Genomic DNA, 24,147 nt, shown 5'->3' on the forward strand with positions numbered 1-24,147 from the left:
CACCTGGGTGGCTCAGTGGGTTAACCATCTGACTCTTGACCTTGGCTCAGGTCATGATCTCACGGTTCATGAGTTCAAGCACCACATAGGGCTCTGTGCTGACTGTGGGGAGCCTGCTTGGGATTTTCTCTCTCTGCTCTCTCTCTCTGCCCCTCTCATTTCTATCTCTCTCTTTCTCAAAATAAATAAATAAAATTTTAAAATAAATAAATGAATAAATGCAATGTGTCTTATCTCCTACAGATACATACTGTAGTATTTATAGATGAGATTATATGTCTGGGATTTACTGAATTGGAGGAAATGATGGGTATGGATGAAATAAATTTGGCCAAATATTACTAATATTGAATTTAAAATGGTCACATAGAGGTTTGTTATACTATTCTTTCTACTTATGTGCTTTTTGAGATTTCCCAAGATAAGTTTTTGTTGTTGTTGGGTTTTTTATAAAATGATCATTTTAGGGTAGCCTAGGTGGCTCAGTTAAGTGTCTGACTTTTCAGCGGGGCAGGAAGAGAGAGAGCGTGGGCACAAGTGCAGCAGGGGCTGAGGGAGAGAGAGAATCTTAAGCAGGCTCCATGCTCAGCATGGAGCCCAATGTGGGGCTCGATCCTATGACCCAGGGATCACGACCTGAGCTGAGGTTGAGAATCAGACACTCAACTAGCTGAACCACCCAGGTCTGACTCTTGATCTCAGCTCAGGTCATGATCTCAGGGTCATGAGTTCGAGCCCCACGTTGGGTTCCATGCAGGGTGTGAAGCCTACTTAAAATTGAAAAAAAAATTATTATTTTAGTCATGCTCTGAAACAGTGGAGTAGACTAAGTGGCCTCTAATCTTCTCATCTGAGAAAACATACCTTTTCTATTAAGTAATAATCTCTATCATGAACTATCTGCTTCTCACTAGAAGCAAAAAATTGAAGTCTGAAAGACACATGGGGTTTTTTGACCAATTAATCATAAATCCCTATACTGATATGCTGTTGGAATCATTGCTTAAAAAATGAAAAGTGAGCCAGTGGCATAGGATAAGAATGCTATTTTAAAATTTCTTTCTTCTTAACTCACCCCCAAATGTCACAGAAATAACCTGTCACTGAAGGTTTCATTACTTTGAAACTCAAAGTAAATTATATTTTTATTCTGGCTGGAGGAGAGAAAAGGTGACCTGAGCTTTTCTGACTAGATACAAGTTTTCTAAATTAAAAAAAAACAAAAAAACAAAAAAAAACTGAGCCAACTGGAAACTCTCTTTAGGGGGCAAGCATGGGATAAGTAATTATATCAAAGTATTATTTGCAAAAAGTTTAAAATGTGACTCATGCAGAAACAGACCCATAAATACAGAGACAAACTGGTGGTTCTCTGGAGGGTACTAGGGGGAGGAGGAGGGCAAAATGGGTGCAAGGGAGTGGGAGGTACAGGCTCAGTTATGGACTAAGTCATGGGGATGAAAGATACAGCCTAGGGAAATAGTCAGTGGTGCTGTCGTAGTGTTGTGTGGTGGCAGACGGCAGCCACACTTGTGGTGAGCACAGCAGAATGTCCTTGCTGAATCACCATGTTGTACACCTGAAACTAATGTAACATTGTACATAACAATGTACTTTGACAACACATATACTTACTGATGGCATGTAGATGACTCATACAAATAGAGAAGGAACACACGGAGAAGGTTTTTTTCAACTCATCAGTGAGTTGTGTACATCCTGTCTTCAGTGGGGGGACTGCTGAATTGGGCCCCGAGGGCCCCGCACGCCTGCAGACCGGCCCGCGACAGTACTTGAACTCAGGAGCGGGAGCAGTCCATTCACCCTGAAATTCCTCTTTGGTCACGCACGGCCTTTTCAGCAGCGGCCTGCTCTTCCTTTTCGATGCTTCAGGATCTCTGTAGAAGCAGAGATCGGGCAGGACCTCCCGTGGGTGTTCACGGAAAGGGAGACGCGCGCGCGAGTGCGCAGAACTTCCCGGGCCAGCAGCCACGTGGGACCCACCGAGCGAGCTCCCCCGTTGTTGCAACGGCTGGCAGCGCCCACAGAGGGCAGAGGCGAGTCTGTGACACAGAGCGATGGACGCAGGTGAAAGGAAGACGCCTCCGTGAGAGGCTGGCGGTCAGCTCTGGGATCAGTTACCATCAGAAGTCTCGGCTCCCGGAAGGCTGCCTCGATCTGGGTTAGTGAAGAAGGTTCCAGAAGTGAAGTGGCCAACAATAGGAGTGGCTCCAGCAGCAGCCGCAGCAGCAAACCTCAGCACAGCTCACTGGCCAGTACTCCTAGATGATGTGACACTGACATCAGCTGGGGTTTCAATGGCAGCAATGGCACGAGCTGCCAGCAGAAGCTTCTCCCAGGTTCTCTTCAGATTTATCATGTAGCTGCCACCACTTTTCCTCTTGTATATGAACTGTTCCATTTGGAAGTCAAGGTTGATGCCACCTAGGTGGGTTCCTGCTGCGGGGAATTTAAGGACATCCTCCTCCTTGCATTTGTAGGACATCAAGGGCTCAGGATATCGTGAAAATTTCCCTTTAAGTTATGACAGGAACACAGGACAATGCCGTATGGACCCCTCCCTGGGTAGCATGGAAAAGCAAGCATCCAAGTCTTGATTCTGGCTCAGATCATGATCTCAAGGTTCCTGGTATCGAGCCCTACATTGGGCTCCTCACTGACAGTGCGGAGCCTGTTTGGGATTCCCTCTCTCCTCTCTCCCTCTCCTCTCTCTCTCTCTCTCAAAATAAATAAACTTAAAAAAAAATGGCTACATGAGGGATCCTTGAGGTGATGGAAATGCTCTGTCTTGACTCTATTCATCAGTATCCTGACTGTATACTGTACTATAGTCCTGCAAGATGTTCCTGTTGTGGAAACTGGGTAGAGAGTACACAGCATCTCTCTGTATTATCTCTTACAACTGAAAGTAAATCTACAAAAATCTTGAATTTTAAATTTTTATATATTTATTTATTTTTAGGTTTATTCACTTGTTTTGAGAGAGAGCACACGCATCCACTAGAAGGGGAAGGGCAGAGAGAGAGGGAGAGAGAAAGAATCCCAAGCAGGCCACACACCACCAGTGCAGAGCTCAACTTGGGACTCAAACTCACAAACTGGGAGTTCATGACTTGAGCCGAAATCAAGAGTCGGACACTTAACCAACTGAGCCACCCAGGTGCCCCTAAAGTTTAACTTTAAAAAAAAAAAAGAATTGCTCTGTTAGATACAAAACTGGTTAGTTAATATCTTTTGATAATAAACCATAAAATTCTTTTCCCATAACCTTTGATGTTATATTTCTGTCAGACAGATTAATATTACCCTTACTGGAGAAAAATACATCTTAACATGTGAATTCATAAGATCTAGACTTTTAATCAATGGCGAATAGGGAAACAAACAAGTGAAACAAAGGGACTTCTAGAATCAGCAAACTGTCCTCAGCAGGCCAAATGTAGCCAGTGGATGTTTTGGCACAGCCCATGAGTTAAGAATGGCCTTTACGTTTTTCAAGGATTGTAAAATCCAAAAACCTGAATAATTGACTGATTCTTTTTTTTTTTTTTCCAGAAACAGTTTGCTGACCCCTAGGTCCTAGATAATTAAATAATACTTTGGTGGACATGTTAAACAATGTCTTCAAATGTCACACATGAAAGTAAGGGAAAAGGACAAGTCTGTATTTTTGGCGTCATATTGACGAAATGTGTTTAAATGTTTTATGCCATTAAAAAAATGACAGATAGATATAAACAACAAAGTCATCTAAACACATCAGCGATTCTGAAATACCCTAAGCAAAAAAAAAAAAAAAAGGAATAGGTACAAGTTATTATCAGCTACAGAGTGCTTCTACTCAAATTTATAGGTAAAAAACATTAAATAACACATATTCAGTGTAAAAGAGAACTTCTTATAAGTGAATTCTAAGTTGCAGAAATTTCAATCTCTCTACAACACATAACCTTTAGAAGACCTTTCCTATCTCTTACATTAGTAAACAAATATTTACTGAGGCCTCCCAGTTGTAGAGTCAAACCAACATATTGAAATACACAACAAAAAATAGACTTTTGGGGCATCTGGCTGGCTCAGTTGGTAGAACACATGACTCTTGATCTCAGGGTCATGAGCTCAAGCCCCACATTGGGTGTGGAGCCTATTAAAAAAAAAAGGGGGGTGCACCTGGGTGGCTCAGTTGGTTGAGCATCCGACTTCGGCTCAGGTCATGGTCTCGTGGTGCGTGGGTTCGAGCGCCGAATCGGGCTCTGTGCTGACAGCTTGGAGCCTGGAGCCTGCTTCTAATTCCATGTCTCCCTCTCTCTCTGCCCCTCCCCTGCTCATGCTCTGTCTCTCTCTGTCTCAAGAATGAATGAACATGGGGCACCTGGGTGGCTCAGTCGGTTAAGTGGCCGACTTCGGCTCGGGTCGTGATCTCGCGGTCTGTGGGTTCGAGCCCCGCGTCAGGCTCTGTGCTGACAGCTCAGAGCCTGGAGCCTGTTTCAGATTCTGTGTCTCCCTCTCTCTGACCCTCCCCCGTTCATGCTCTGTCTCTCCCTGTCTCAAAATTAAAAAAAAATAAATAAAAAATAAAAATTTTTAAAGAATGAATGAACGTTAAAAAAAAATTTTTTTTAAATAGATTTTTGCTTTGATTGTCAAAGCGCTGACAAATAGAAGTAGGATAAAGAAAGGAAATATCTACTCAGTAAATAGATAATAAATAGGATAAAGAGAATAGATCATTAATAGCTCAGAATGTGATAGAGTTAGGAGAAATGCTAGTACATTATCGAAAGATAGAACTGCAGAACAGCAGCTAGAGTTTGTCTTTCCCAGCCCTGCCCTCAGACCTTTTTCTCAAAGACCCAAAAAGCCTCTCCAAACATGGGCCCCTTCATTAGTTCCCTAGGGTTGCTATAACAAACTGGCTTAAAGTAACAGAAATGTTGGGGCAACTGGTTGGCTCAGTCAGAAGAGCATGTGACTTTTGACCTCTGGGTCATGAGTTCAAGCCCCTCATTGGGTGTAGAGATTACTTAAAACAAAACAAAAATCCAGAAATGTCTTCTCTCCTCATGGCTGGAAGCTGGGAGTCTGAAATCCAGGCCTCAGTAGGGCCATACTCCCTGTGCAGGTCTAGGGAAGAACGCTTCCTGGTTTCTTCCTAGCTTTTGGTAGCTGCCCACGCTCTCAGCATTCCTTGCCTTGTAGATGTACTACTTCAGTCTCTGCCTCTGAGGTCACGTGGCCTTCTTCCCTCTGTCTCTGTATCTTCTGTATCTTTGTATCCAAATTTCCCTCTTCTTACAAGGTCACCAGTCATTGGATTAGGACCCACCCTAATCCAGTGTGACCTCTTTTTAACTTGATGACATCTCCAAAGACTATTTCTAAATAAGGTTACATTCACAGGGATGGTGGTGAAGAGTGGGTGTGTTAAAACTTCAAAATCTCTTTTTAGCGGACACAGTTCAACCTATACTAGGGTCCTCTCCTCAGCTCTTCTCTTTAGGCAATACCCCGCATAACTAAACCGACTGGTCTAAAGTGGGGTGTAGACTACTTGGAATGTTGGAATAAGTATTATACCTTGCATTTGTGTTTATTTTTGTGCAAATGTGAAATTAAGCTCAATCAGTATTTAGTATGTGGATTTTTCACTCTGGTACCCTGTCATTCATATATCAGTCACTCAATATCAAATATGTTATTCTGAGGAAAGACTGGGGGTTCCTGACATGGAGGCATCATCACACTCCAGAATACGGGGCCATTTGCAGATTACCCAAGCCTAGTTACTAGATTTGTAGGTTGTATTATCTAGTTTAATGAAACCAACCCTCACAAAATTAACCTATGGCTTTAAAAAGATTCCCCTGGAGGGGTGCCTGGATGGCTCAGTCCGTGGAATATGCAACACTTGATCTCTGAGTGGTAAGATCAAGCCCCACATTGGGCGTGGAGCCTACTTAAAAAAAAAAAAAAAGTTCCCGGGGCACCTGGGTGGCTCAGTCGGTTGAGTGGCCGACTTCGGTTCAGGTCATGATCTCTCGGTCCGTGAGTTCGAGCCCCGCGTCGGGCTCTGTGCTGACAGCTCGGAGCCTGGAGCCTGTTTCAGATTCTGTGTCTCCCTCTCTCTGACCCTCCCCCGTTCATGCTCTGTCTCTCTCTGTCTCAAAAATAAATAAACGTTAAAAAAAAATTTAAAAAAAAAGTTCCCTAGAGCATTGATTCTCAAAGTGAGGTCTGGGAACCCACAGGAGTTCTGTGAGCCCCAAATTCATAGCACTAAGACGTTTGTGCCTTTTTCCACTCTCAAACTCTCCTAAGTATGCAGTGGGGTTTTCTATAGGCTCCGTGACATGGATGCCATCATCATTCTGCTGCAAATGGAATGTGCACTTAAGGATTCTTGTTTTTTAAATTTTTTCTGTTTTAATTTCCAATATGATAAATATCAACAGATACATGACCACATCGAAAAACATCTCTTTGAGGGGCACCTCAGTGACTCTGTCAGTTAAGCGTCTGACTCTTGATTTCGGCTCAGGTCATGATCTCATGGTTGGTGAGTTCGGCCCCATGTCGGGCTGAGCACTGACGGCGCAGAGGCTGCTTGGAATTCTCTCTCTCTTCTCTCTTCCCTTCCCCTGTTCGCTCTGTCTCTCAAAATAAACTTTAAAAAATTAAAAAAAGAAAAACATGTCTCTGAGGTCTATAATTTTTTTCACTTTTTTAATGTTTATTTATTTTTTGAGAGAGAGAGAGACAGAGCGTGAGCAGGGGAAGGTCAGAAAGAGAGGGAGACACAGAATCCAATGCAGGCTCCAGGCTCCAAGCTGTCAGCACAGAGCCCGATGTGGGGTTCGAACCCATGAACTGTGAGATCATCACCAGACTGAAGTCAGACACTTAACTAACTGAGCCACCCAGGCACCCCCAAACTCTTGATCTCAGCTCAGGTCTTGATCTAAGGGTCATGAATTCAAGCCCTGCCTTGGGATCTGCATTGGGCATAAAGCCAATTAAAAAAAAAGAAAGAGAAAGAAAGAAAGAAAGAAAGAAAAGAAAAAAAAATTATGAGGACTACTTGAAATAAAAATTTTTATTCTTATCATTATTTTCTATCCCTTAACATTTTTTTAGTATTTATTTTTGAGAGAGAGAGAGAGTGTGTGTGCAAGTGGGGGAGGGGCAGAGAAAGAGGGGGACAGAGGATCCCAAGCGGGCTCCATGCTGACAGCAGCGAGCCCAGCGTGGGTCTCTAACCCACAAACCACAAGATCATGACCTGAGCCCAAGTCAGATGCTGAACTGACTAAGCCACTCAGGCACTTATCATTACTGATAAACTTTGCCCTAAGTGTTTATTATATATCAAACCTTTATGAAATATCTTCTTTGCTTTGATAGCCATTAAGATCAAGTACAAAAATAAACTGAACTTAGAAGTGTTTTTATGAATTGCTATGTCATAAAGTGTCAAACCAAGATTTAAAAATTTGAAAGGACCATAATTAGTCATTTTTCTCTCACTACAAAGTTAGTACTGGCAACATTTTTAGTAAGAACAAAAAGTCTTGATTTTGTAAATTATAGAATTATTTTTAGTTATCTTTATTTTGTCTTTCTAAAATGTTTTTGTACAATTTTATAATGCAGGTAATATGTTGGTTTTGTGACTGATGTAGTAATTCATAAAAATAAGTAAATATCATATTGAGGGTGCTTTCTTGAAATGTTTACTGATGGGGTACAATATCAAAAAAACATTTGATCATCTGGCTGCTTGTTAAAATGCACATCCCTTGGTCTCCAAATTGAACCTAGTAAACAAGATTGGGTTGGAATCTGATAAGTGGTATTTATTATTATCATTTTTTAGTTAATGAGGCTCCACGCCTAATGTGGGTTTTGAACTTATGACCTTGAGATCAAGAATCACATGCTCTACTGATGGAGCCAGACAGGCACCCCCTGATAAGTTGCATTTAAAGCCAAACCCCATGTGTTTCTAATATATGTTAAAGTTTGAGTATTGGAGCCGGGGATGGTAAACTCAAATGCTTATAGAGCTAAGAAAATGATAATGATGACAATGTTGATGACAAATGCTTATTTGCTCTTACTATGTGCCCAGCACTATTCTAAGCACTTGATATATTTTGACTCATTTATTCCTCTCAATAACCCACTGATAAAGATACTATTATAATCCCCATTTAACTTGAGGAAATAGTGGCACAGAGAGAATAAATTATTGTCCAAGAGCACAAAGTAGTGGAGCCAGTATTCAAACCCAGAGCAGTCTGGCTCTGCTATCTATAACGAATGTCGTGGGAAGCAGGCTTGGTGAGGATTCTGGCAAAGCAGAGAATGTATGTTGCTTGTGGGAATGAAGATCCAGTTTGGACAGATCTCATGCATTTAATAGAATATGAAAATCTAGGGCGCCTGGGTGGCTCAGTTGGTTAAGCATCTGACTTGGGCTCAGGTCATGGTCAAAAGGTTCATGAGTTGGAGCCCCGCATCAGGGAGTTTGAGCCCAGCTTCAGGTGAGCCCCATTTCTCTCTCTCTCTCTCTCTCTCTCTCTCTCTCTCTCTGCCACTTGCTCACTTGTGCCCTCTCTCTAAAATAAAATATAGGAAAATCTGCATTCATTTACATAAAATCTTTTAATATAGGTAATGCAGGTAGTGAAATTATTTTAACCATGCTTCACTATGCTTTTTGTGAACCAACAAAACATACGATAGCTGGATATGGTCATTGGGCTGCCACGTACAACATCTGCCTCATCCATTTTTTCCTTCCAACGAAGCTCACATCCATAGGCTCCAGCCTAGTTGTAGCAATGCAGCTTAATTTGAGCATGTAATGCCTCTTTAAGTCTTAATATCTGATCATCTCTTACTGTATAACCCTCAGGTGGAGTATTTAAAATTTTCTTTAAAAAAAATTTTTTTTTAACTTTTATTTATTTTTGAGAGAGACAGAGACAGAACGTGAGTGGGTTAGGGGCAGAGAGAGAAGGAGACACAGAAGCAGAAGAAGGCTCCAGGCTCTGAGCTATCAGTACAGAGCCCAACGCGGGGCTCGAACTCATGAACCATGAGATCATGACCTGAGCCGAAGTCAGACGCTCAACAGACTGAGCCACCCAGGCACCCCGAGTATTTATAATTTTCAAGATGACTTCTTTAAGTGGGCTAAGAAGATGAAAAGTTTCAAATTTTAGACATGTACAGAAGAAGTTGTGGTGGTTATTGTTGTGGTTGTTGTTACTCCTAGGTAGGTTCATGCTTCAACAGTCTTAACCACTCTTGGTCAAGTTGATTTTATCCATATGTCTGCTTTTCCTCATGCCCATCACTACATAAGTTTTAAGCAAATTCTATACATTACATAATTTCATCCAGAAATTAAAAATTACTTTAAAAAAATTTTTTTAACATTTATTCATTTTTGAGAGTGAGAGAGACAGAGCATGAGCGGGAAGGGGGCAGAGAGAGAGGGAGACACAGAATCTGAAACAGGCTCTAGGCTCTGATCTGTCAGCACAGGGCCCAACGCGGGGCTTGAACTCACAGATTGCGAGATCATGACCTGAGCTGAAGTCGGACGCTCAACCGACTGAGCCACCCAGGCGCCCCTAAAAATTACTTTTTGAGATTAAAAAGTCCAAGCTCAAACTCAAAGAAATGACTTTTTTTTTTTTAAGTAAACTCTATGCTCAATGTGGGGCTCAAATTCATGACCCTGAAATCAAGAATTACATGCCAAGAACCCCTCAAGGAAATGACTCTCTAATGGTGAAGTCTCTGCGTGCAATTGAAGGGAAGATATTTGAACTAGGAGCCTTTAATGGACCTCTACATTTTTACCATTTAAGTAACTGACTCAGCTCTCTACAGATATGATAGTAAGTTGGGTACTTCAGAGAAAGTATATTGTAGATGGATTGTAGCTGAGACTGAAAGGGGAGAAGAGAGGTTGTTAATTTCATACATTATGAGAACCTGAAGGCAAGGACTTGAAGGCAGAAGACTGGAGGAGGAAAAAGAAGAGATTGGGTTAAAATGTAACTTAAATGGTTTAAATAATGAGATTTATTATATTATATATAAGAAATCTAGAAGTAAGCAGTTTCAAGTTGATTAATTCAATAGTTCAACCATGTTATCCTTTCCCATTTCCTCTCTGCCATCCTCAGCACGTCCTCTTTTCATGAACTGCCTCTTAATTCCCCTCCTGGTGACCAGGTAGCATGGAATCCTGCAGAAAGAAAGGGATCCTTTTTCCCCTCTTGTGGTGGAGTCTTGGATTGATTCTCTCAATATCCATTTTATTTGTCATCTATTTTGAGAATCTAGAAAGCTAAACACGGTATTTTCCAGGTTCCTTGGCAGCTAGAATTCAGACTATGAATCAGGTCCTGCCAACTGGATGTAGGAGAGAGAGGTACAAGGTGGAAATGAGATGGGTTTTGTTGTGGCTGAGGTGGCAACTGCTTCCAGGGGACTCCTGAGTCCAGTCGCCACTGTCGTGAGTGGAAGGAAGTTGTAGCAGCTTCTTTTTATTTTATTTTATTTTACTTTATTTTATTTTATTTTAGAGAGAGAGAGAGAGAGAGCAGGAGAGTGCCAGCAGATGGGGGGGGGGGGGTGGGAGGGAGGGAGAGAGAGAGAGAGAGAGAGAGAGAGACTGGCTCAAGCATGCTTTACACCCAGCATGGCTCCATCTCACAATCCTGGGATTATGACCTGAAATCAAGAGTCTGATGCTTGGGTGCCTGGGGGGCTCAGTCAGTTAAGCATCTGACTCTTGATAGCAGCTCAGGTTATGATCTCACCGGTTTCAGGAGTTTAAGCCCCGAGTCGGGCTCTGTGCTCACAGTGCAGGGACCTGTTGGGATTCTGTCTCCCTCTCTCTCTGCCCCTCTCCCACTCGTGCACAGAGTGCTCTCTCTTTCTCAAAACGAATCTGACGCTCAATGGATGGAGCCACCCAGGCACCCCAGTTATAGCAGTTTCTTAATCTTTGAATTGCAGCTACATTGACGTGACCTTGAACCAGAGTCCCGTGGGCAGCCTCCAGATGTCTGCTTTTCCAGGCTTTCAATGACTTTCTAATCACCTTATTCCCTGTATCAAATCCCTTTTTATTTGATGTATTTAGAGTCCTTTCTATTCTTAAACCAATCACTGGCTGATAAACACCTTTTTCTTTTTTTTCTTAAAATATTTTCTTTTATGTTTATTATTTTTTTAAGTTTTTATGTATTTTGAGAAAGAGAGAGCATAAGCGGGGGAGGGGCAGAGTGAGAAGGAGAGAGAGAGAATCCCAAGCAGGGTCTGCACTGTCAGCATGGAGCTGACAAAGCCACAAACCACGAGACCATGACCTGTGCCAAAACCAAGAGTTGGACGCTTAACTGACTGAGCCACCCAGGCGCCCCTAAAGATTTTATTTTTTTAAGTAATCTCTACACCCAACTGTGGGACTTGAACCCAGGGATCAAGAGTCATGCGCTCCACCAACTGAGCCAGCCAGGCGCCCCTCTTTTTCTTTTTAAAGGGGAAAGAAACCTTTCCCCAAAACATCTAGAAGACACCCCTTCTTGTCTCATTGAGAACTGGGTCCTATGCCTCATTGAGGAGAACTGAGTCACATGCTCATCCCTGAGGTACCTCCATGATTTGTTTAAACCAGTGACTCCTAACATTGGTCTGGGAAGCATGGGAGATCCTTTTTGATAGTTTCAAATTTTTTCCCTTTTCCTTTATATTGTCTCAGGAGTGGACAGTGGAGTCCCCTAGAGGCTGCGTGGCATGGGATGGCCGTGAGTTAAATGCACATGCAGATATGAGATTCTGTCTTCTCTTAAGCCAGACATTAGAGACATTTGCAAAAATGTAAAACAGTGCCACTCTTCTAACTAAATATTTTATTTTGGAAAATATAGTTACTTTTCATTAAAATATGTTCTTTAAATTAACATTGTAGGCATATTATTACTTTAATATAAATTCTTAATCCTGGTTTCAATTTCTGTTTTTTTTAACTTTTTAATGTTTATTTATTTTTGAGAGAGAGAGAGAGAGAGTATGAGCAGGAGAAGGGCAGAAAAAGAGGGAGACACAGAACCCGAAGGAGTCTCCAGGTTCTAAGCTGTCAGCACAGAGCCTGACGCAGGATTTAAACTCACGAACCATGAGATCATGACCTAAGTTGAAGTCTGACACTTAATCGACTGAGCCACCCAGGCACCCTATGGTTTTAATTTCTATTATGTTAAGTAGTGATATATAACACAAAAGTTCTCTGAGGTTCTCAATCATTTCTGAGAGTGTCAAGAGATTCTGAGACTGAAAAGTTTGAGAACCACTGGCTTAGATCAATCAAAATATAGTCAAATAACAGAAGGATGGTGGACACAGAAACAAACAAAAATAGAGCTCTGCCAGTTGGTAGGTGTCCAATGATGACTGTTACCTGAGGAAGATGGTTTGGATCTGGTATGTGACTAAAGAAGAGAGAAAGTGTAAGTGTGCTCAAGGGAAATAAGAACAAGTAAGCTTTTTCTTCCCTTTGGGTTATGGGAAGGAAGTTTCTAGAAGACTGATTAGCAGTGACAAATCTGAAGTAAGGGATGAGGGAAAGCAGGGGATGCTATAGTGCTAGTAACATAAGATATTTGTAGCATGAAAGGCTATGCTAGCAGACCAGTTAGTGAAAGATACTGTAGTAATCGTGTGCCTTAAGTATGGAAATATTTTTACCTTTTTTCCCTGGTTTACACATTTACATTTGAAATACCACAATTTTATGTAATTGAACAAAATTGCAATTCATTGTAATTGAACAAAACAATTCATTGTCATTCATTGTAATTGAACAAAACAATGTAGGGGAAAAACTATTTAGAAGATGGTTTTACTCCAAGAGGAAGAGGTGGAGCATGTTCATAGATCAGGAGATAGAATCCTTCCTAAACAAGAGCCCCCAGAAGGCTACTGAGGCTAATGAAACCACCGAATCCTCTGTCCAAGGTGCTGCAAGTGACAGGGGCTCTCAAACTGCCTTTAGAGGTTAACATGCAGGACGATATTCTAACTGTAGCTTGTCATTACAGAACTACCTATTTCTATTTTTCAGAAGATACTGGCCGATTTTTCAGACTTTATCCCACTGAAAACGTCTAGTAAGCTTTTGTTTTGTTTTATAAATCTCAGTGTAATTCATTTTCTGGACACGTCCAGCATCACTAGCTCCTCTAAATTTATTTTAATGCTTGCCAGGAACTATTAGCAGATAAGTTTGCTCTCATGGTATTCAGTTTATTTGTTTTCAGAGAACTTAGATACCTCATTTCTAGTGGTGCTATATGTACATGCATATCAATATATGACTGTCAACTCAATTTTCTCCTTGGAACTTTGGATTGGGTTATAAGAGCTTTGATTCCTTCTGGAAATTTTGGCTGCAGCAGGAGAGTCTGCCTATTGTGTGGCAGAACTTTCAGTTAAGAGAACTTTTCCTCTTCATTTTTTTTCTCTTTTGGTTTTAGGTGTAATGGTCTCTAGTCTTTCACACATACAGAGGGAGTATTGGGTAATGTCTTATGACTTATGAAATAATGTCTTATTTTTATTTCTTTTTAATGTCAAAATGTCAAAAATTTATTTTTGAGGGAGTGCAAGTGGGGGAGGAGCAAAGAGAGGGGACAGAGGATCCACAGTGGGCTCTGCACTGACAGCAGCAACCCTGATGTGGGGCTTGAACTCATGAACCAGGAGATCATGACCTGAGCTGAAGTTGGAGGTCAACTGACTGAGCCACCCAGGTGCCCGTGAACTAATCTTTGACTCCTAAAGAGGAGGAACCAATGTGGGGAAAAAGTGTATGTTGAGTGAAAATGTTGTGTGTGTCCTAGCTCTCCTACCTACTGCAAAAATGGGACCTCTGGAATGTTTTCCAAAGCCCACAACCAATTCTCTAATGCTCAGGACACCAACTGGGTATTCAACAATTCATTTCTAGGGGCGCTTGGGTGGCTCAGTCCGTTAAGCATCTGACGTCTGCTCAGGTCATGATCTCACAGCTTGTGAGTTTGAGCCCTGTGTGGGGCTCTACGCTGACAGGTCAGAGCCTAGAGCCTGCTTCAGATCCTGTGTCTCCCTCTCTCTCTGCTCCTCCCCTGCTTGTGCTCTGTTTCTCTCTCTCTCTCTCTCTCTCTCTCTCTCAAAAATAAATAAACATTAAAAAAATTTTTTTTAATTTAAAAACAAACAAAAAACACACAATTCACTTCAGTTTTGACAATAACTGTCTGGAGTTAGCACGGACCCTACAAAGCTGCCTCCCTTCCTGCTTCAGGACCAGTTTCAAGTCTCGGAGAGACCACCCAGACTTATTCTGACTGGCGATAAAAAAGCAGGGGTTGCCACAACAAATTATCAGGTTCGATAACTCAGGTTATCGATAATTTGCTAGAAAGGCTCGTAGAACTCAGGAGGGCATTTTATTGGTTTATTATAAAAGCTACAGAGGAGCAGCCAAACAGAGGTGATGTGTAGGGCAAGGTTTGGGTGGCGGGGTGCACAGGGCTTCCACACCCTCTTGGGGCACATCACCCTTGCAGCACTTTGATGCTTCAACAGCTGGGAAGTTCAAATGTCATCCAAGAGTTTTTATCTTCGGGGCACCTGGGTGGCTCAGTCAGCTGAGTATTCGACTCTTGGTTTTGGCTCAGGTCATGATCTGATCTCATGGTTTGTGGGTTTGAGCCCCAAGTTGGGCTCGGCGCTGACAGTGCGGAGCCTGCTTGGGATTCTCTCTCTCCCTCCCTCTCTGCCCCTGCCCCGCTCATGTGCATGTGTGTGCCCACACTCTCTCTCTCTCCCTCTCAAAATAATTAAATAAACTTTAAAAAAGTTTTTATCTTTAACTGCGAAATCCTTTAGCAATCCTTCCTTCAAAGGAGGTCAGGGGTAGGGCTGAAACTTTCAATCCTCTCTTCACTTGGTCTTTCTGGTGACCAGCCTCATCTTGAGGCTTACCAGAAGCATTACCCTAAGTTGGCCAGGTGTGACCAAAAGGGGCTCATCATGGAAAAATAAAGACCTTTCTAATACCGAGAAAGTCTCAAAGGTGTTAAAAGCTCTGTGCCAGGAACTGAGATCAAATACCAAGTGTATGTCTTATTATACCCCATGCACATTACCTATTTCACAGGGTAGATTTGAAAAAAAAAATTTTTTTAATTGATCTGAAAGCATTCTTTTAGCCAGAAATTGCAACATAAATATAATGTATATTCCTAGCTTATTATTTTGTTCCTGTGGTTGCTAAACAAAACAAAACAAAACTGTTGACAGATTGAACTTACAGAGGTTTAGGTACATTGGCAAGCATGCTACTAATGAAGTCCAACTGGATTTTACACACACACACACACACACACACACACACACCCTATGGTAGATTGCTATAAAGTGGCCCTGATGAATCACATCTCCCTAAAATCACGCGCTTGGTATCATTGAGTCTTGCAATAAATCTGGCCTTAGGATTTGCTTAAAGCAATAGAATATTGTGGAAGTGTCATCGTCTGAGTTTTCTGGAGCCTCCACAGCTTGTGTCTTCGCTCTCTTGAGACTTGCCATGTAAAAAGCTCAGATAGACTAGCTAATGACAAAAGACTGCATGGAGAGAGAGAGAGGTCCCAGCCTTCCAGTCCCTTCACTGTCTCAGATATAGGGATGGGGTCATCTTGGGCCCTCTGGGTCTAGCTCACCCACCAGATGGATGCAATAGCCTGAGTGAGCCCAGATGAGATCAGAAGAACTGCCTAGTGAACCCACAGCATTGGGAGAAATAATAGATCATTGTTGTTTTAAGCTACGAATTTTAGGTTGTCTTTCTATGCAGCAATAGACAAATGAGGCAATACCCAACTTGTGATGACTAGGTTCTTTAGGTGTTACATGGCTGTGAATCTAGCATTAGACGAGAAGGGGAGGGGAGAGAACTGAAGAAGTGTCTGAGGACTCAAAAACAGGAGGCTCTTATATCACCTTGCACTACGACAACAGAACACGCTGACTTCCTGTCTGGTGACAAATAGTGCATGAGAAGAGACATCCGTTTGCTGTACATCACCGGCTGTGACAGGCCACAAAAACATGCCTTCCGTACCCAGCGATTAAAAAATACCGTTGTCTTTAATTCAGAGTTAGGTATATCTGCTTCCTCACCATTTCATCAAACAAAAAAAGTCCCCACTTTCTGGATTGTTTTGACTCTATTATTAATGGAACCTCAGTGAGGTTGCATTACTTGTAAAGTCAGAAAATATTGCCCTGGTAAGCCTACATTATATAAAAACAGGTATATGCAATTGGAAATTGTGTTGTTCTACAACAAATAAAGATTATTCTATAGGGGCGCCTGCCTGGCTCAGTTGTTGGAACATCTGAGTCTTGATCTTGGAGTTGTGAGTTCGACCCCTACATGGGGTGTAGTGATCAGTTAAATAAATAAAACTTAAAAAGATTTATTTTATAAACACATGTATATGTCGCCGTCACTCCTCCTCCTCCTTTCCCTGCCCTAATTTTTGTTGAGCAGTTTGACGTGCTAGGTGGTGGTCAGCCTCCTACGTTAGGAGCTTCTAGCAAGCTGCTACTTCTCCATGGTCAGCTGAAGTCAGGAGCCCTGAGTTCCCAGCAGGTGTTAGAAACCCATTGGTTCCTCAAAGTTTGGTTTGTGAAGGGTTCCAGGTGGGGTCAGCAGATGTGGGTTGTTTGCCCTGGGGCTTGTGTAGGTTGATTCTTTTTTTTAAATTTTTTTTTTTAATTTATTTATTTTTGGGACAGAGAGAGACAGAGCATGAACGGGGGAGGGACAGAGAAAGAGGGAGACACAGAATCGGAAACAGGCTCCAGGCTCTGAGCCATCAGCCCAGAGCCCGACGCGGGGCTCGAACTCACGGACCGTGAGATCGTGACCTGGCTGAAGTCGGCCGCTCAACCGACTGCGCCACCCAGGCGCCCCATGATTCTTAAGACCTTGCAGAGGCGCGGGGGTGGCTCAGTCGGTTAAATGCCTGACTCTTGATTTTGGTTCAGGTCACGATCTCACAGTTTTTGGGCTTGAGCCCTAAGCTCTGTGGTGGCAGCATGGAGGCTCCCTGGGATTCTCTCTCCCTTTCTCTCTGCTCCACCTCTGCTTACCCTCTCTCTCTTTTTCAAAATATACATATTTAAAAGAAAAAAAAAAGACCTCACAGAGGTTTGAGAGGAGCACCCTGAAGTCTGAGTCACTCTGAGAATAAATCCTAGGGGATTCCTTTCATTTGGGGATTTCCATTAAAGATTTTTGAAAAAGGGGGTGCCTAGGTGGCTCAGTTGGTAGAATATGTGACTCTTGATCTTGGGGTTGTGAGTTCAAGCCCCCATTTTGGGTGTAGAGCTTACTTAAAAAAAAGGTTCTTGAGAGAGAGCTTATTTTATTTTTTTTAATGTTTTTATTTTTGAGAGAGTGTGAGTAGGGCAGAGAGAAGAGGGCACAGAGGATCTGAAGTGGGCTCTGTGCTGACAGCAGATAACCCAATGTGGGGCTTGAACTCAAGAACCGTGAGATCATGACCTGAGCCGAAGTCAAGAGTCAGACGTTTAACCGACTGAGCCACCCAGGTACGCCCTTTTTTAAATTTTTTACTTTATTTTATTTTATTTTATTTTTTATTTTATTTTATATCTTATTTTATGCGGGACAGGGGAAGTGAGTGAGAGAATCTCGCTGAGTGCAGGTTCCAAGCTCACTGCAGTGCTCAACGCGGGACTCGATCCCATGACCCTGGGATCGTGACCTGAGCCGAAATCAAGAGTCCGACATTCAACCGACCGAGCCACCAAGGCGTTCAGTGAGAGGGTTTAAACGACGAGGTTGATGTTCCAGACAAGGCTGCCCCAACCCAAAAGCAGCTCCCCCTGCCACTGTTGTGTTGTGTCTGCTCCTGTATCAAACATTTAAGCAGACCGTGAGAAGCAAAATGGGTCTCGCGGGGCAATAGAACCAGCCCGTGGAAATTGAGGCCTTTTTATCTACAACTACCCAGTGCAACGTGCTCTCCGGTTACTGAGTGTGTCTTAGGATAGGGTAGAACTGACCTCAATTTACGTTACTGTTGCACATTAGTTCAACTGTACGAAAGGACAGATTTAAACTTCCTTTTATTATTCGTATTATTTATTCAACATCACGTACTATGTGCCAGACACTCACAGAGGAATTAAGGACATACAGTCTATCTTTATGCAACATGAAGTCTAGTTTGCTTTAGCATTGCAACATAAAAATCCTGAGGTAGAGATTAAATTACAACGGTGTGGGGCTTATTGACTTTTAAAAGTTCTGAGAATCAGCTGTGAGATCCAGGGAATGCCTTAGAATCAATGCAGTCATTTCTACAAGCACTTTGGGAAATGTTTGGGCAGTACCTGCTAAAAGTGAGCGCACACATTCCCTGTGACTTAGCAGTTCCGTAGATCTTGACATATTTACCAACAGACAGAGACAAGGACATTCATAGTAGTGTTACTCATAATAGCCCAAACAGGAGACAGTCCAAACACCTGTTACTGGTAGAATCATGTGTCCATTAGAGTATAGAGGAAAAACAGAAAATTACCTTTTTTTTTTTTTTTTTTTTAAAGCTTATTTATTTTGAGAGAAAGAATGGGCAGGGGAGGGGCAGAGACAGAGGGAGAGAGAGAGAGAATCCCAAGTAGGCTCCTTGCTGTCAGCACAGAGCCTGATGTGGGGCGCGAACTCACAAACCATGAGATCACTAATTGAGCCAAAGTCAGATGCTTAACAGACCCAGACACCCTGAAAATTACTTTTTTATTGCAGTTAGATGAGTTACTTTCACAAAAACATGTAAGGCATTGTTAGGTTGAACAGGTGCTGGAGAATAACAAAGGACAAAGGGGACATGGTGGTAACAGTAATAATGCATGTTCCCCATCTCCCCGGGTGGGGGTGGGGGGGCGGTTAGGGAACACAGTGCAGAGCTGGGGTGCCTCAGAAGCTCAGAGGAGGGAGCTGGGACCCAGAGGTCTGAGGAGAGGGAACTGTCTGGTGTTGTTCATTCTACCAGGACAGGCTGGTCTGAGGAGTAACATAAAACCTGACACTGGAAACAACTCCTGCTGTGAAGAGGTGATGCTGACGGGACCGCCAGCCAACAGGAAGGAGCAAGGCCTCCAGCCTCCAGCCTCCCTCTAGCGCCCCCAACAGGCAGAACTAATTGTAGCCCCTTGGCTGAGTCAGAACTGCCTCATTACACGCCTGAGGGTAGAAGGGCAGGTTTGGGGTTAAGACACAGTAGTTTTGTTGTTGTTGTTGTTGTTTAATGTTTATTTATTTTGAGAAAGAGGGCACATGCGAAGAGGAGGAGCAGAGAGAGAGAGAGGGAGAGAGAATCGCAAGGAGGCTCTGGGCTGTCAGCTCAATAGCCCCACATGGGGCTCCAACCCACAAACAGTGAGATCATGACCTGAGCGGAAATCAACAGTTGGATGCTTAACCAACTGAACCACCAAGGCGCCCCAAGACACATAGTTTAATAAATGTCACCAGTGGGGGCGCCTGGCTGGCTCAGTCCGTAGAGCATGCGACTTGTGATCTTGACGTTGTGAGTTCAAGCCCCATGTTGGCTGCAGAGATTACTTAAAAATAAAATCTTTAAAAAACGGGGCGCCTGGGTGGCTCAGTTGGTTAAGAGTCCGACTTCCGCACAGGTCATGGTCTCACAGTTTGTGGGTTCCAGCCCCGCATCGGGCGGGTCTGTGCTGCCTGACGGCTCAGAACCTGGATCCTGTTTCGGATTCTGTGTCTCCCTGTCTCTCTGCCCCGCCCTCTCTCATGCTCTGTCTCTGTCTTAAAAATAAATAAAACATTAAAAAAATCAAAATAAAAAAATAATGGTGCCAGTGGATATAAAAAAACAAGTGGTATATTCACACAATGGCACACTATACAGCAATGAAAGTATTACATACAACACACAGCTCGGTCTCACAAACATCATGCTAAGCAAAAGAAACCAGATGCAAAGGCCTAGTGTCTGATTTTATTGCCATAAACCTAAAAACCAGGCAGCATTAATTGGCAATGTTAGAAGTTAGAATAGAGGTTACCTGGATGGGAGTGGTGACTGAAGAGGAATGAGGGGAGCTTTCATGAGGTAATGGGAATGTTCAACATTAAAAAAATTTTTTTGATGTTTTTATGTATTTTTGAGGCAGATAGAAAACATGAGTGGGGGGAGGGGCAGAGAGAGAGAGGGAGCCAGGCCCCACGCCGACAGCAGAGAGCCCAATGCAGGGCTTGAACCCCAACCAAAAGGTCATGACCTAAACCAAAGTCAGATGCTTAGCCAGCTGAGCCACCCAGGCGCCCCTAAAACACAGGTGTTTTTATTGTACCCTTGTGATTTATGCATATTTCTACATGTATATAATGTAACAATAAAAAGTTTGAAAAACCAATACAACTGAATACTATAATCATGAAGACCTATCAAGCTGTGTTTGTTTGTGTTTTTTTTTTAAGATTTTATTTTTGGGGCACCTGGGTGGCTCAGTCAGTTAAGCATTGGACTCTTGATTTCCGCTCAGTCATGATCTCACAGTTTGGGAGTTCAAGCCCCATGTTGGGCTCTGCCCTGACAGTGCAGAGCTTGCTTGGATTTCTCTCTCTAACCCTCTCTCTGGCCCTCCCCTGCTTGCATTCTCTTTCTCTCTCTCAAAATAATTTTTTTTTAAAAAGGGATTTTTAAAAAGATTTTATTTTTAAGTAGTCTCTACTCCCAACATGGGACTTGAACTCTTGACCCAGAGATCAAGAGTCACATGTTCCACTGACTGAGTCAGCCAGGCGCACTGACTATAAAGCCGTTTTTTATTGATAAAGTGTATTTTATCTCTGTACTCATACTCAGAGTCACACATTCTTGAAGAACTGAATGTGAATTATGCTAGAACAGAATTCATGTTGAACTGTGAGAAAAATTATTTGTTTTTACATTAGATTTTATATTGGATTTTTAAATCAGTTACAATAAAATGGAAAACAAAATTCTTACAGTCAGAGAGTTCATGTATTTGACAAACAAGTATTCGATCATGGCTGTATTCATGTACAAATGCTTGAAAGGAGTGGAGTCCGTGGTGGGAGAGTTCAGCATAGTTTATTATGGCCAGACCATTGAATCTGTTTATATATGTGCTGGCATATTGGTCAATATTCTTTTTCTTTTTCTTTTTGATGTTTATTTATTTTTGAGAGACAGAGTGTGAACAGGGGAGGGTCAGAGAGAGAGGGAGGGAGAATCCCAAGTAGGCTCTGTGTTGTCATTTTGGAGTCAGACACAGGGCTCAGTCTCATGAACCTTGAGATCATGACCTGAGCCGAAATCAAGAGTCAGATGCTTAACCGACTGAGCCACCCAGGCGCCCCCATTTTGGTCAATATTCTAAATCTCTACTAACACAGCCCTGGCAGATCTTCAGGAGTCATTTTTCTTTTTTTTTTTTTTTTAAATTTTTTTTTTAATGTTTATTTTTGAGAGACAGAGAGAGACAGAGAATGAGCAGGGGAGGAACAGAGAGAGGAAGATGCAGAATCTGAAGCAGGCTTCAGGCTCCGAGCTGTCAGCACAGAACCCGACACTGGGCTCGAACCCACGGACTGCGAGATCATGACCTGAGCCGAAGTCAGTTGCTTAACCGACTGAGCCACCCAGGCGCCCCCAGGCGTCATTTTTCACTGGCTTATGTAAGAGTCTTATATACAGTAGGCATTTCATTTATGACAAATTTATTACTATTGATGACGTTCTGTAGATAATCTAGTCAACCTTCCCTTTTCTTTAGTCTGAGTGTTGGACTGAGAATTCTCTTTCATTTCTACTCTTCAGACAATGGCCAAATGAGGGGTCTATAAGGATGCTCACTTGCAAATCAGAGGCAGTAAAAGAAAGACGGAATGACCCCTGGTGGTGGTTTAAAGAATATGTCCACATAGTCCGTTCGGCTTCCCTTCAAGAAATGCTCTCCGGGCCCCTCCTCTAAGCATGTGCTGTACTTGCATTTCAGGAATAGAATGTAGTGAAAATGATGAATTGTGACTTCTGAGGGTAGGTCACAAAAGGCAGTCAAGTTTCTTCCTTGCTCTCCAGGGGAAGCCAGACACTCAAGCCAGCCCTATGGAAAGATCAGGGGGAGGAAGTGAGGTCTCCCTGAAACAGCCAGTGAGGATCTGAGGCCCCCTGCTAACAGCCATGTGAGTGAGCCATCTTGGTAACAGATCTCTCAGCCTTCCTCCAGCCTCCAGATGACAGCGGCCTCCAGTGACAACTTCACTTTCCAGCTGAACTGCTCCCAAAGTCCTGGACCACAGAAATCGTGAGATAATAAACGTTTGTTGTTTTCAGTTGCTAAATTTGGGAGAAATTTGTCATGCAGCAATAGATTAGCAATGCATGTCTTAATGTGCATATATATAATTACAGCTAATATTTATTGAACAATTAGATCCTTCTCTAAACATTTTATGTGAAATAACTCATTGAATCCTCACAACAAATATATAAGGTAGTTAACACTATCCCCATTTTTCGGATCAGGAAGCTGAGGCACAGAGAATGTGAGTAACTTGCCCAATGTTACCAAGATAGTGAATGATAAAACTAGGGTTTCAACCGTGCCAGTCTGGCTCTATTACTCTGCACTAACTTCTGGGTGAAATCGCTGCTTTAGTGGTACTAATGTCACTGAGAAATATGCTGTAATGAAATAATAAGAGACAGGCTTGGGGCGCCTGGGTGGCTCAGTTGGTTAAGTGTCCAACTTCAGCTCAGGTCATGATCTCACGGTTCGTGGGTTCAAGCCCCATGTCGGGCTTTGTGCTGACAGCTCAGAGCCTGGAGCCTGCTTCTGATTCTGTGTCTCCCCCTCTCTCTCTCTGCCCCTCCCCCACTCGTGCTCTGTTTCTGTCTCAAAAATAAAAAAAAAAAAAAAACATAAAAAAAAAAAAGAAAGGACACATAAAAAAAAGAGACATGCTTAAGCTTCATACTAGAAAGTATAAATTAGATACAAGGAAACTTTCCTAGAAATGTAAAAGCGTTAGAAAGCCTTTGGAAAAAGGCTAGGTTCTCATCTACTAAAGGCCTGAAGGAAGGTGGATTATATGAGCTCTCAAGTCTGTTTCCAATTCTATGACATACTAAATATACCTTCTAAGATACAGTAGGATTTGGTAGCTCTACTTGGAAACATTAGTGTGTAATTGGGTTTACAGCGTTCTGTAATTTTCTCTTATATTTAGTAAAAATTAATATGATATGTTCATCTTGAATTCTGTTGTACTTGGCTGGGGAAAAATGCATATGTATTTTCCTTTTCACTACTTTTGGACAGCACAGAGAAAAAAATATATCCAGTTGTTTTTTTTTTTTTTTTTCCTTTTTCTCTTTGAGAGAGAGAGAGAGAGAGAGTGTGTGTGTGTGTGTGTGTGTGTGTGTGTGTGTATGTGTGTGTGTGCACGCTAGCAGGGCAGAGGCAGAGAGAGGGAGAGGGAGAATCTTTTTTAAAATTAAAAAAAAAAAAAATGTTTCTTTATTTTTAAGAGAGACACAGCACGAGAAGGGGAGGGGTAGAGAGAGAAGGAGACACAGAATCTGAAGCAGGCTCCATGCTCCGAGCTGTCAGCACAGGGCCTGATGCAGGGCTCAAACCCGTAAGCTGAGATCTTGACCTGAGCTGAAGTCAGACGCTTAACTGACTGAGCCACCCAGGCACCCCATAGGGGGAGGGAGAATCTATTTTATTTTATTTTTTAATGTTTTTCATTTTTTATATTTGGGAGACAGAGAGAGACAGAGCTTCGAGCAGGGGAGGGGCAGAGAGAGATCGGAGACACAGAATCCGAAGCAGCTTCCAGGCTCCGAGCTGTCAGCACAGAGCCCGAAGCGGAGCTCGAATTCACGAGCAGTGACATCATGACCTGAGCTGAAGTCCGCCGCCCAACCGACTGAGCCACCCAGGCACCCAGGAGAGGGA

At 42.6% G+C, this 24,147-nt stretch overlaps 1 protein-coding gene and 1 pseudogene across 15 annotated transcripts in view; one reads left to right on the plus strand and one right to left on the minus strand.

Annotated features, from left to right (window-relative positions):
• Positions 1-1,725: 1,725 nt before the first annotated feature.
• Positions 1,726-18,602, minus strand: LOC122213152 (annotated as a pseudogene).
• Positions 18,603-22,256: 3,654 nt separating this feature from the next.
• SRPK2 (SRSF protein kinase 2) overlaps positions 22,257-24,147 on the plus strand; it is a 312,332-nt gene continuing 310,441 nt past the window's right edge. For 12 of the 15 annotated variants that reach the window (XR_006196478.1, XR_006196482.1, XR_006196484.1 and 9 more), the window contains exon 1: positions 22,258-22,488. Coding sequence is in view for 6 of the 15 variants with exons in the window: in XM_042915682.1 (XP_042771616.1) it covers positions 22,418-22,488 (71 nt within the window). In the remaining 9 variants the exon portion in view is untranslated. Of the gene's footprint in view, positions 22,489-24,147 lie in introns of all 15 variants that reach the window. The other 3 variants (XM_042915743.1, XM_042915770.1, XM_042915761.1) reach the window with 3 other exon arrangements.

Source organism: Panthera leo, chromosome A2, assembly GCF_018350215.1.
Source record: "Panthera leo isolate Ple1 chromosome A2, P.leo_Ple1_pat1.1, whole genome shotgun sequence".
NCBI lineage: Eukaryota > Metazoa > Chordata > Mammalia > Carnivora > Felidae > Panthera > Panthera leo.